This window comes from Arabidopsis lyrata (assembly GCF_000004255.2).
Source record: "Arabidopsis lyrata subsp. lyrata unplaced genomic scaffold ARALYscaffold_4, whole genome shotgun sequence".
NCBI lineage: Eukaryota > Viridiplantae > Streptophyta > Magnoliopsida > Brassicales > Brassicaceae > Arabidopsis > Arabidopsis lyrata.
The window spans coordinates 17,792,661-17,806,388 of NW_003302552.1; the positions used below are offsets into that span (position 1 = coordinate 17,792,661).

Here is a 13,728-nt window from a genome sequence, read left to right on the forward strand (position 1 = left end):
ATATTTGAAGAACAATTTCTTCTTTTAAGCAGAAAAGGTTAATATTTTGTCTTTAACCGATTTTTATGATGTTAAAGTTCTAACGAAATTCTAAATTACTTTTAAAAGTCACTTTGATTTTCCTTGTTGTTCCAAAGAAAGTACTAGCTGTCATAGAAGTAGTTCATTTTGTTTAAAAAGAGACTATAAATTTCATTATAAAGGGTGTAAATGGTAACCGAAGAATCTGGCTGAATCTGGCTGAATTGCTGAATCTGGTTGAATATAGAGTCTAAATGGTAACCGAGGAATCTGGCTGAATCCGGCTGAATTGCTGAATCTAGCTGAATTTTTAGTGATTTTTAGCTGAATCTGGCTGAATTTTTACATTTTCAAATGGTAACCGCTGAATCTAACTGAATTTTTTTGTGCTTTTCAGCAGAATCTGTCGAAATAATTAAGACTTTAACTGAAATATCGTCAAATAATTATGAATATTAATAGAATAACTAAGGGAAAATATCTAAATAAAATAGATAAAATTATCTAATAGTCTAATTAACTCTTATACCAATAAATAAATACTAGAATTAATACCTTTTTAGCAAAATTGAGTTGTTCTTCCAAATCTAATTTTTGAACTATTAAAAAGATATAATTAATTAATAGAAAGCTTTGTCAAAGTTTTGTTGAAAAATTAATTTAAAAATAAACATGGTAATATAGTATAGATTATCTTATTGATTTTTCATTGTTCTCTAGTACTTTAAATCCTTAATATGATTAGGATGATTAACAATTTTTTTTAATTTGATATTTTAAATATTATTTTAGCATAAGTATGAGTTATTTTTGCAAAAATTTAGAAAATTATATTTAAGTATCTAAAATTTATTAAAATTATCTAAAATTATCTATAGATATCTGAACATAAATATGTCTCTTGTCTAAACTGGTAATGATTTTATGTGTATGAATTATTTATATATCGTATTTGTATGATCTAACTTATTTTAAAATATAAATTTGATGTATAATTTTTAATAGCCAAAAATATTTTAATTCGAGTTATGAATCGCTATAATCCAAATTTTTATCTGAAATGAACATACTATGTATCTGTTGATGTTGGAAAAACTGTTGAATCTGGCTGAATTTAGTTTAATGCAAATGGTAACTGCGAAATTGCTGAATCTGGCTGAATATTTTTTTTATGTTACCATTTACACTCTATATTTGTGTTTTTCTGCGGAATCTGGCTGAATAATTTAAACTTTAAATGGTAACTGCTGAATCTGGCTGAATTCTTTTTTCTAATAACTAATCAAATAAATTTTTAAAAAGTAATTAGAAAATTCTGAATTTACTTTTGCAGACTCTTCTCTGCCTAATTGAACAACCCATCAAAGATGTATTTATTAATTAATTTGTGAATGACAAAAAAAAAGTAATTAGAAAATTGTTTCACTGAAACCAAACTGAAACCGACGAAATAACCGAATAAATCTTAAACTTCATTACCGAAAAAACCAGAACCAAAATATTTTGGATACTTAAATGAAACCAAAGAACAATTATATATCCAAAATATTAGTTACTTTTATACCGAATAATAAAAAAAATTCCAAATAATAAAACCTGAACCGGAATCAAATGGACACGAACCATAATAACCAAAAAAAACTCAAAAATATTTGTAAAGTTTTTGGTTCCTAATCCGTTCTTGATTCAAAAAACCGAAATACCTGAAATTGAACCGAGCCTGAACCGAAATTTTAAAATAACCGTATGGATACTAAACTCGATAAATGAATTACCCGAAACCAAAAATTATAGAACCGACACCGAGCTAAAGACCCAAACATCCAAGATTATTCGCTATTATCCTTAGTGAAATCATAATATCAAAAATATTAAAATTATTAGTTCTTTAAAAATCCACAAAAATATTATTTGTTCCTAAAAACAAACTTCAAAATACATTATTCAAAAATACATATCACATATCAAAATTCACAAATGAAATGCATCTGTTGAAAGTTTGATTAATTTAATAAATAAAAGAATAAAGTAGGACCATTATGACAGAACATAAAAAAATTCTACAATAATTTTACAGATACAAATGATGTAACATTTATATATTCCTCAGGAATTCCTCAACAATTCCACATAAAAGATGTTACCATTTACAGTCAAAGTATCCTGAATGTTCTTGGAATGGTCAACAATCGTTTAACATTTTTGATTTCTTTAAAGAAAAAGAGTCAAGTTAAATTTAGAAAAGTTCCGAAAGCTGAAACTTTAATTGAAAGCCAGTTAATTTTTTTGTGTAACGTTGACCGTTTTTATGATTACTTTCTGTTGAAACTTTAACTGTATAACGAAATTCGTTCATATTAAAGAAAAATGCTCAATATGATATATTGATATTGTATGCATGGTAACTTTGTCATAAAGAATAACAACAAAACATTTTTCTATTTTTTCAAAAAAAAAAAACTTTGTCATAAAGCGGTATATTACCGACAAAGGGGCGTAAATGTAATAGTATAATACAAGCTCATCAATTTATGTACTCTTACCATTTTTATTTATTTATTTAGTATTATATGAAGCAGGAAAAGGTTCCACACTTTCTATCTGACAAAATATAATTTATTGATTCTTACCAAAAAAAAAATATAATTTATTGATTAAACAGAGTATTCCCGACAAATATCAAAGCTAATTTAATTTGATTGAATAGTAAGAAAGATGAAGAAAAAATATACTAGGAATATCATTTTTCAACTTTAGCTCTAGCTAGCTACATAATAAAAATCTGAGTTTTTTTCTTATTAATTTTTGGGAACTACATCTGAAAATAGAAGAGGACAATATATTTAGGTTACTGATGGAGAAATAGCTTTTTATTGTAGAAAAAAAATATTGAATCGAATTCTATATTGGATGCAAACGACAAGCACAATGAATGAAATATCTGATATTCTGAAAACAATGGTATGATATGAATTATAATTATATGCTGCTCAAGTTAGAAATAGACATAATAACTAGTTAGAAAACGGAAAATGGGAAAAATGATTTTAGGCTTGTTATGTATCCGGTCGACTGTTATACAATCTGATGATCTATCATTAGTGAAAGTTGTTTAAGAAGAAATAGAAAAAAATATCTAAAGAACTTGTACTTTGTTTTATTAGATAAGTCCAGATATATCCCTTACACAAATGAAAGGAAAAATAGTTATTGAAATATCTAATGGTAATTTGGATAATGAGTAATGTATTGGATCTTGTAATTAGGTCTTGTTAGTGCATACTGGCGGCACAAATCCTCTTGTTGTTCTGTGTGTCATGGGTTAATGTATATGTTCTTGACGCTAGACGTGTATGAGTATCGGCATTTTTGTCGACTTCTATATTCCGGCGTGCATGCATGTATCGTTTATTCTTGTGTATGATCTAGTGTCGTTTGATGAAAAAAAAAAATGATCTAGTGTCGTATATATGTATATTCATGCATATCATTTGAGGATACTGTTTGATTCGTTAAAAGGTAAACGTGAACGGATTATCCTGTAAATAAGGTAATTTGGAAGTTCAAATATTTCTGAAATGCTACTTTAGTTTAAATATTCTTTTAAGAATTTAAAATCTTTTGAAAGAACACCCCTACGTAAAATTCTATAGGAAACTATAATTACCCGGGTAAAATTCTTGAATTCACAAGACGTCAAAATGAATGCGTAAACATAAAAGGGTTGATATGATTCCGACAACATTTTCGAATTATGGCTTTTACAAAAACATTTACCGCCTTGAACCGAAAATAGAACCTCCAAACTTGTTTTTTTCCCTATGGACCGACGCTAAATCCACAAATTAAGGAATTAGAAAGTAAAAAATAAAAATAAGAGAGACAACAAAACAGGAAAGAAAAGGGAAGAACATGGATTTAAAATGGTCAAAAGGACCAGTCAAAGGTCAGAAAGGGACAAATCCGTTGTTTAGTAGTTATCATAAAGTGTCGGACAGTTAATACCGTTGCTTAAAAGTCAAATCCCTCTTTCACATTTTTACTAAATTAATACTTTCAACTTATATTACCCTCTCATCAATCAAACTGTTTTCGTTACAAAGAATCAGTCCAATCGTATTAATTGGAAAGAGTCATGCTTTTATTGAAACTTTTTTTTGGGTCAACAAGTGAAACATTTTTGTTTACCATATTCTCCCAGATACTTAACATACCACACCAGGCATACATCTTCTCCACTACTCAACAGTTCATATTCAAAAAATTTAAGTTAAACTTAAACATGTTTAAAAGATATTGACGAGATAATGTCAATATTAAGGACAATGTTTTTTTATTGTAAATTATTGATCCCTTGAACATATATAGTGAAAATAGTATGATTAGCGCGACCATATATATATTTTACGAGATAAAAAAGGGCAATTTCCGATGAATATATATGAGTATTAATATGTATGTATATAGATGGTACGTAAGGGTTTAATGAAGACAAAGGAGGAAGAAAGAAACTAATTTGTAGGCAAGAAGAGTGGTGGAAAGTATGATGGAGAAGAAGCAAAAAGGACATTCATTTATTTTTATTATTTTTTGTAAATGTTTTGGAGAGTTAATTTTGTCCTTTGTTTTTGGAACATTATCTTACATTCATTTCAATTTCCCAACCTTTCGGCCGTCTCTATACCCCATTTGTTTTTACATTTTATTTATTTTTCTTTTAAAACTTATGATGTTCATATTGAGCGCCTACAATTCAAAATGTTTAGTCGGACCTATATACACCATGTGAATCACAGTTTTTTTGGAACCACATATTTAGACAAATATTTAGAAAAGCATCGACATCAGTTTGCTACAAATATATGGTGGAAAATGTCTTGTAATCGATAATGAATTTTATAGGATTCAGCAAAGGAGCAAACATTGAACATGTTCATGTCCAATGAATGAGGTTTATAAGTCAAAGAGGGTCTACTTGCGCTGACCAGTTACAAAGCTGTGGCCCATAACTCACGGTTTGGCATATTCAACCCTGATTACTTCATTTTTTTCCTAGAGATAGAAACATTTTACGAAACTCCCTAATACTCTTATAAAATATAGTGTATTTATATAGTTGTTACTTTTTATTATAGTTTATCAATATTTTTCTTCAAATTATAGACAAGAGAAATATTCTTGTCTCAATATTATAATTATACTATTAGAGATGTGTCTACATGTTAAGAGCATGTTTACTCATGGATTTTGTTGGGTATCAGCCCAATAAAATATTAAAAAAATTAAATTGGGCCAAAATCGAGTTGAAACGGCTCAGTGGGTAGAGACTTCTGATACGGTTTCATTCGACAGGTGTCAGTCGCTGAGTGGGGGGAAAAAATTAATCAGAGGAAAAAAAAAACATATCCTCATTTATGTCGAAACGTTTCTCTCTCTTCTCTCTTCGAAACGCTACTGATACCCATTGAGTTTCACCAATAAACATACTAATTTAACAAAAATCTTATTGAGTATCATTGATTAAATAATTAATTAATTTAATACTAAAAAAATGCTTGTGATACTCATAGGGTTTTATTGATAAACATGCTCTAAGATGCTTTCATTTATTTGGGCTTTCGGCCGGCTTTGCTTTCTTGTTAGGCTTTCGGTTGTTATAGGAGCTCAACTCCTTTGTACTTTCTGTTTTGCATGCTTCAATTTAAACAAAACTCAAAATATTCCTCATGGCCACTTACGAGATAGTCAAGATTCCATACGAAACACAAAACGAAGTAGAACCATACATAAAACTGAATATAATGTTGTCCCTTGTATCTTTTTCAAATTTTTATTGCTTCACAAGAATCTCTCTATTTTCACTACTAGTATCTTTTCAACTTTTTTTTAATCTCTGCTTTGCATTGTAACTTCCAAATGTTGTCCTTTGGGGAAAGTAAGAAGATGAATAAAAGTATTAATTATCTCAAAAAAAAAGAAAACTGAAAGTAATAGTAGAACTAGAACACACAAAAAGGTAAAAAAGAGAATTCAATGAAAATAAACCGTTAGGCGTCATCTAAACACATTTCTACTTTTAGTACATAATTTCTATTACTTTTAACGTGTTTAATTCCTTGGAGCATTTCCATCGTTCACAAACTCAGTTGGATATTTTAGAAATAAAATAATATTATTTTTATATAATTTTAATTATTTAATTAATTTTTTATTTGTTTGAACTAATCAACATAAGACAATTGTAGAGATGGTATTATTTTATACCCTTTTATTAAAGATGGTATCTGGTGAGTCTCTTCTTATTTTATTAAAGAAAACGTCTCTACCTTCTTCTTCTTCTTCTTTTTTCATTTTTCTAATTTTTTTTTTTTTTTTTTATAACCCAGTATCCAGACCACACATTGATCTGACTAGCCTACTGGGCCTAAGCCCGCGTCACAGGGATTTTTAAGCCGCCACTTAAGGGCCTCCTGATAAACTGGTGGTCTGGGGCGCCTGAGCAAGTCCGCAGGTAAATTCCCAGGTGGCCACAAGAGTGAGAGAGCGAAACTGCGTCTGGAGAGGATCTGGGGAGGATCGATCCCTGGCCTAGACCAACAGGGCGATCCTTCCAACCAAACGAGAACCACTCGCCCACCACCATGTGGTTCTAATTCTTTTTCTTATTTTGATGGATTTCTTTTTCTTATTTTTGATGGAGAGTCTCTAGGTTTACAAATATATCACTACATCTTTCCTCTAGTTATCACAATTTACTAATGATTTAGGATCTCATTTTTTTTGTTGCCTTCTTATTATTATACAAAAAATATTTTAAACTTTTTATGAGACTAATGAGTAATTTCTTTAAGTGGAGCCCCATAAAGTAGGAATCCTACGTAAATGTTTCATGCTAAGGTGTCCAAGACCGGACCCCGATAGTCTATGATCATTGGAAGATTTGTTAAAACTATCACTTTAACTGATTTAATTAAAGTAAACAACGTATATACATAGATATAACAAAATTCGTGTTTTGCTGTGAGAGATTATTGTACTTATGGAAAAAGCTTGGGACGACATTAACGTTTTGTGGCAGCATCATTACCAACAGAACTACGTACGTCTATCGGCAATGGAAGCAAGTGATGCCTTCATCATCATAATTCATAAACTGCTTCCAAAGTGTACCTTTCACGTTTCTGCAAAATAAAAGATTATTGCACGTATAATATCTCTCTAGCTATCTCGACGTCAAATTGTGAATTATATACGAATAAGGTATCTTTATGAATTTGAAAAATAGTTTTATGAAATTTGCCGAGACATTTCAATGTTTTGAAAATTTGTAGCTGCAAAATTTCGAATGATTTTTGTGAGGATATTTCGATGTTTTGATTGATTTGGATGAAGAAATTACCTCCAAATTATCACATATTTTAACACTTATAATGTAAAAACTTTTTTAATGCAAAATCATTTGTATCCATACGTACGTACCATCTAAATTCATATAATGTTTTGGCCCAAACGAACATCATATAATACATTTGCGAAGTGTCATGTAAACAGCATCCAAGTCATAACTCTGAATATACTATTTCATAGGAGATAGACCAATTGAACAAGTTTTACACCTAAATGGACCAAATGCAGAAAAGCCCATGCTCCTAGTATTCAATCGCAATTACATTCTATCCAAGACCGGAGAGTTTTGATATTAAGGTCCATTACATTCAACATTTGGGCTTTGTGCGAACCCAAATTGGAACCAGCTGAACGCAATTTGATCAATGGTACGGCTCACGGCTGAACGCAAGAAATTATCTCTTTACGAAGGAACTAACTGGCAAGATAATGTTCATTCCACATCAAATTGTGTTGTGTTTGGTTTGGTTTTAGACAATTTGAGTGCTTAACCGGTTTTCAAGTGTGTTCATCATATTCATTCATTTGAGCAGAGGATATTAGGAATGTGGCCTAACTTAACCCAAAAACTAGCTCAAGAGTTAAGGGTTGCCGCATCCTATATACATTGTCCAAAGATCTTAATCCCAAGCAATGTGGGACATTCTAATAGGCCTTCTCGAGATGTGGGTGGGAAACGGTCCAACGGAAAACAGTCCAAAACCCAACATCTCGGAAATACAACAAGACATACCACTTATATGGACCACATAGGTGGGAAACTATTTGTGTAGGAATTTGCTTGTTGGGCCAACCTTGGGCTTTGATACCATAATAGGAATGTGGCCTAACTTAACCCAAAAGCTAGCTCAAGAGTTAAGGGTTGCCACATCCTATATACATTGTCCAAAGATCTTAATCCCAAGCAATGTGGGACATTCTAGCAGAGGATCAAATAAACAGAGAAGTATTACGAAGACCACGAAATAGAGAGAAAAAAAATTGAATCAAACCAAAGCGAAGCAGTCAATGGCAGCATTCAGACAGACAAGAACATGGTCTTCTCTACTTTTATCTTAATTATACGTTTCTCAAAAAAAAAAAGACCATTCCTTTACGACCTTCGTACATCCAAAGGCAACAAACATAGGCGAAGCTAAGAGCTTAGTACCGTCCGAAACTGCCATCATCTCACAAACCCTCTTTGCTTCGAAGCGCCTGTTACAATTTCACAACTCGATAAATCAGTCATCAAGTTGTTAGTGCGAAAAGCCAATTTATAAGTACAATGGTTAAATCATACATACCCTCCAGAATATGCGTTTTTGAGAATAGGAAGTCATAGATTGGTGCTCAAAATTGGCGCCTTGGAGGCCTAGCCTCAGCTTCCGAGACTCTAATTTGTCTGCCGTCCAAATCCTATAGGCCACAAGTAAAAGTATATCAAGAGTTGTTTGATTTGATCACAATGTAAGTGTATATTGGTATGAGTATGAGTAAAAGATACTTACAGCACCATTCAAGGAATTGATGGCATTTTGGACCTCTTGGGAAGAGTTGTATGTCACAAACCCAAAACCCTTGGATCGACCACTGTCCCTGTCGTAGATGACTCTAGCCTCAACAACCTTTCCTTGTTCCGCGAACAAACTCTCAAGAGCCATGTCATCAACTCCCCAAGAAAGGTTGCCAACATAAACTCGGTTTCCTGAACCAGCACCAGAACCACCACCTCCTCCATATCCAGAACCTGAGCTTCCAAAGCTGCTTCTAGGTCCCCTGGAGAAACCATCTTCCCTCTTTGGTGGAGGAGGACCAGCATTAACTCTCAAAGGTCTACCATCCAACTCCTACAAAATCATATCAAAATGTTTTTAACTAAAGAAACAAGAATCTTATGCAATAAGAACAACAACACAGAGGTCCAAGTTATATCTTTAGAAGCCACAAGTTTAAAGATTGCATTCACCGAAGAAAATTTTTTACTTTCCAAAACACTAAAACACAGCTTATCACAGAAACATAGAGCAACATAAACACATTAAGTAAACACCAAAACACAAACGCATAACAACAAGACAAGATAAAGCAATTCCTCAGAGAGTTCATATACAACAATCGAAGATTACAGTAAGGCAAATAAGTATCTTCTTACATAGCCATTGAACTGATTAGCAGCTGCCTCAACTTCAGAAACTGAAGACATAGTCACGAATCCAAAACCTCTGCTTCTTCCTGTCACTTTGTCATAGATTACCTAACAAGACAAAGAATCAAAAACGATTACAACACAAGATTAAGGCATTTTCGTATTAGAATCAATCATCAATAGAAACCCTAAAGAACAGTACTTTCTTCTATATCTCACAAATTCGATAAAACCCTTAATTCATACCTCAACCATCTCAACATTTCCAGCGCTCTCGAAGAGCTGAGCGAGCTGAGCACTGTCGACATTAAAGGGAAGGTTGCCAACGAAGAGTTTGAGGTCAGCAGAGAAAGATTGCTGTTGTGGCGCCGCGTCATCCGCGAAACCGTCTTCTTCCACCTCGAACTCTGAGGTAATTGCAACGTTACGGACGAAGCGAGAAGCGGGAGAGTTCCATTTGGCGGCGATGGAGAAGGAAACGGAGTCGGAATTGAGTTTAAAGGAGAGGGAAGGAGGTAAGAGGGAAACGGAGGCTGGTCTGGAGACGCAGAAAGGAAGAGATTTAGGGTTGAAGGAAGAGAGAGCGAGAGACGAAGCTGAAGCAGCCATGGGAAGAGAAGAGATAAGGTTTCTAACTTTCTAGGGGTTTTTGGGTGAAGAAGATTTGAGAGTGGAGATAAGATGGTGAGTGTTTGATATTTATGGGCAAATGAAAAATATATTTAGCTCTTGCATAAATATCTCAAAACTAATTTTATTTTGTAATTTTACCTCAAAACTTTCTGTTTTTTTTTTTTTTTTTTTGCAATAATTGTATTTTCTCAAAATTCAGCAACATATATAAAAATGATATTTCTTTGAAATGTACTCACTAAAATAGTTAGACATAAATTATGGGAATTTCTTTTATTTTTCTTTTTTTTTATCAATATAAAAAGTTTAATACTACATGTTACAAATTATTTCGTATTATATTTTTGTATGCATATGTTAAAAAATAAATAGCATGCTTTTTGTTTACTTTTCCAAATAATTTTTGTAATAAAGTAGAATATGTGAATTTTTATGACTTAAATTAGTTGTGTTTGGTTGTGGTTGGTTTAATTGGGACAGCTACTAAACTACTTGTCATAATATGAAGTATGATGGATGAGATGAGATCTGGACCGTCGAATTATGGATGGACAGTGGAGATGGCACGTCTAGTGGTAAGGCAAAAAAAATCTATGAGAAGATAAGATATTTTTTACTAAAAGCCAATGGAAGAAGATGCAACTCTTTGTTCCAGCCAAAAAAAAAACTGAAAACTCTCTTCGAAAAATTTTACGTATTTAACGTTTTCAAGTGGTTAAAAAACTAAATCAGAAAACGATACAATTCCTACCAAAAAAAACACAGAGTGATCATACAAACGCATCCTTCAAAACAAGTTTCAAAAAAGGATTTATTTTGAGAAAGATAATTGAACCAACAATAAAAGGAGAAAGAATCACTTGTTAAGAAGTTTCTATAGAGAAGCAGTGTTTTGTTTCTTGATTCCTTGTCCCTTCTTGATCATTCTAGAAAGAACATCAGCTTGCTTTGTGTTTCCTTCTTGGTTCAAGCTCTTGATCAGTTCATCAGAGCTCTTCCAATCTGTTGAACTTCCTTTCTCCATGATCTTACACAGAACCGAGTACGCATTCAGAGTCTTCCCGGCTCCTAAAAGCGCATCCAACACTTTGTCGTAGCTCGAAAAATCTAAGCTGAGATCCCTCTCCAACCCGAAATCTAACAGCTTCAATGCTGCAATCGTCTTCCCTTTCTCGCTTAAGACAGATAACAGGCTGTCCAGATCAGCTGTGTGTCCGTTTTGGTTCAGAAGATCTATACGCCCCAGGGCTTCTTCTACGTGTCCTCTCATTAAGAGAGCTTCCAAGATCTTGGCAATCAAATCCATGTTGTCTTCGATACCAACGTTTTTATCTATCATGATCATCATCACACGGCTTGCTGTCTGCACCCTACCATCCTCAAACAAACTCTCAATTACTGACCTGAAAAGGGCTGAATCTGGGACATGCCCGTCTTCGACCATGCTGTCCAGTGCGGTTTTCGCGTCTCCAGGCTCACCTTTGCTCATGTAGCTCTTGATGAGCAGCTCGTATGCGTTTGCTTCTCTAGGGACACCTCTCCTCGACATGATCTTCAGAATCTCGTAACTAGACTCTGGGTTTCCTTCCTTTGCATGGCCACGGATTAGATTGTTTAAGGCATCTTGGTCTTGGACACCTCTTTTCATCAGCTGCCTGAAAAGCACTTCTGCTTTTGCCGTTTGGCCATTGTTGCACAAATACTCGATGATTGGGTTGTATGCACTGGGCTCCATTTCCAGAGTATCCTGATGTCTCAAAATGATTTCTTTCTCAATAAGCGTATCTAAAAGCTTGATAGCACGATTGTATGCACTAGCCTTGCATTGATTCTCGATCAAGACCCCATAGTGTCCCGCTTCTGCTGGAACGTTCAGTGTAGCCATGGCTTTGAGCACCTCAGTGGCTGCCGCCATATCCCCTGCTTTACTCTGCGAAACCAAAAGCTTAAGGAAGATCGAGTTATCTTTTGGAGCAATGTGTTTGGCCATCATATTCTTCAAAATATTCTTAGCTTCCACCATTTTCCCAACATCACACAGACCTGGCAACAATGTAGAATAAGTCGTAGCATTGGGCTCAATACCAAAAGATCTCATCTCCTCAAAGATTCTCAACCCATCATCAACTCGGTCAACTGAAAGATATCCTTTAATCATCGTGGTGTAAGTCACAACACTAGGCTCACTATTATTCCCTTTCATCTCCACAAATAACTTCTCTGCCTCATCCATCTTCTTAAACCGGCAGTACCCATTGATAATAGTATTGTATGTAACAGCATCCGGCGAGATCCCACGAGTTTTCATATCATCAAAAAACCTCAAAGCAGTCTCAAGCCTCAAAGACAAAAAGAACCCCCACAGCATTAGATTATAAGTATGCCTAGTTGGCTCAACACCCTCACTAACCATCTTATTGAAATACCGTTTCGCCATCATATACCTACCACGCCTCAAAATCACCTTAAACAAAGTATTATACGACTTAATCGTCCTCTCCACACCCAAATCCTTCATCTTCTGAAAGATTTTAACAGACTCTTGAACAATACCAGCTTTGCCATAACTCTCAATAAGCACCACAAACATATCCTCATCCCAAGGAACACCCTTTTCAGGCATATCCAATAAAATACACCGAGCATGATTAAGCTTCTGAACCTCTCCAAGCATCTTAATCATTTTCATATGAGTATCTCTATCATGACGAATCAATCCAGATCTCTCCGTCCACCGGAAAAACTGAAGAGCGTGCTCAAGCTTCTTAGCACCGTGCAATACATTATACACTAAAGAATGATCCCATTCAGGTACAAGATCTCGGATCGAGTTCTGTAAACGTGTCGTCCAAGCACGATTATCCATCATTCTACAAATTGTATCCTCAAGCTTTTCATGGTTTTGACGCTTACCTCGTTGGAATCTCTCTCTGAGTGGCCTCGTCTCTGTAGAACCCAGATTCTTCGTCTCGGGTTTCGCATCTGGAGATTGGGTTTCTGGGTTTGCGTCGCCTGAAGTTTGGGTTTCTTCGATTGAGCTGAATAAACGAGGGAATGAGAAGAAAGACGAGTCTGAGGATCTGGGAAGCGAGAGATAAACCCTAGCTCTCGATTGATAGGGTTTAGATCTGGAAATGAAAGCCATTACAGGAAATGGAATCTTCGTTTGTAGAAATCTTTCTGAAAATTTTCAATTCGACATTGAGGGAGCTACACGAAGGAAGCAAGAAGGAAGCAAGAGTTGTTAGTGATGATGAGTAGGGTTTTAGGGAAGAAGAAATGCAGTCGTGGATCCAAGATCTTGTTCCGGGTCGGGTATTTCCTGAACTTTAACCCGGCCTGTTAAGCGTTACTATCCAGCCCGGTTTTTGTGCATAACAGATGGGCCTATTACTAACCCGGCCTGTTAACCTACAAAAAAATGATAGGAAAGCTGACATATTTTGTTGGACTTGAAGATATTAATTTATCTTTTGTGTGTTTTAATTAATTTAAGCATGGAATTATCATGTGTGGTGTTATCACTAATGGAGTAAGCA

The 13,728-nt window shown here is 34.0% G+C and overlaps 2 protein-coding genes across 3 annotated transcripts; both read right to left on the minus strand.

Moving 5' to 3' along the window:
* Window positions 1-8,394: 8,394 nt before the first annotated feature.
* On the minus strand, window positions 8,395-10,241 carry LOC9317563 (RNA-binding protein CP29B, chloroplastic). 2 transcript variants are annotated; one of them, XR_002332579.1, is made up of 5 exons: window positions 9,803-10,241; window positions 9,563-9,664; window positions 8,919-9,257; window positions 8,711-8,826; window positions 8,395-8,625 (listed from the first exon to the last, which is right to left on the minus strand). XR_002332579.1 is itself a non-coding variant. In XM_021028298.1 (5 exons), exons 1-4 carry the CDS (start codon window positions 10,163-10,165, stop codon window positions 8,761-8,763), a joined length of 870 nt encoding a protein of 289 aa, XP_020883957.1. In that variant the 5' UTR covers window positions 10,166-10,241; the 3' UTR covers window positions 8,395-8,625; window positions 8,715-8,760. The 2 variants fall into 2 exon arrangements, 1 of the variants encoding a protein (XP_020883957.1); XM_021028298.1 differs by having other exon boundaries at window positions 8,715-8,826.
* A 669-nt stretch (window positions 10,242-10,910) lies between these two features.
* Window positions 10,911-13,574, minus strand: LOC9317564 (pentatricopeptide repeat-containing protein At2g37230). The gene has a single exon (XM_002881452.2). It carries the CDS (start codon window positions 13,332-13,334, stop codon window positions 11,064-11,066), a length of 2,271 nt encoding a protein of 756 aa, XP_002881498.1. The 5' UTR covers window positions 13,335-13,574; the 3' UTR covers window positions 10,911-11,063.
* Between the last annotated feature and the right edge of the window lie 154 nt (window positions 13,575-13,728).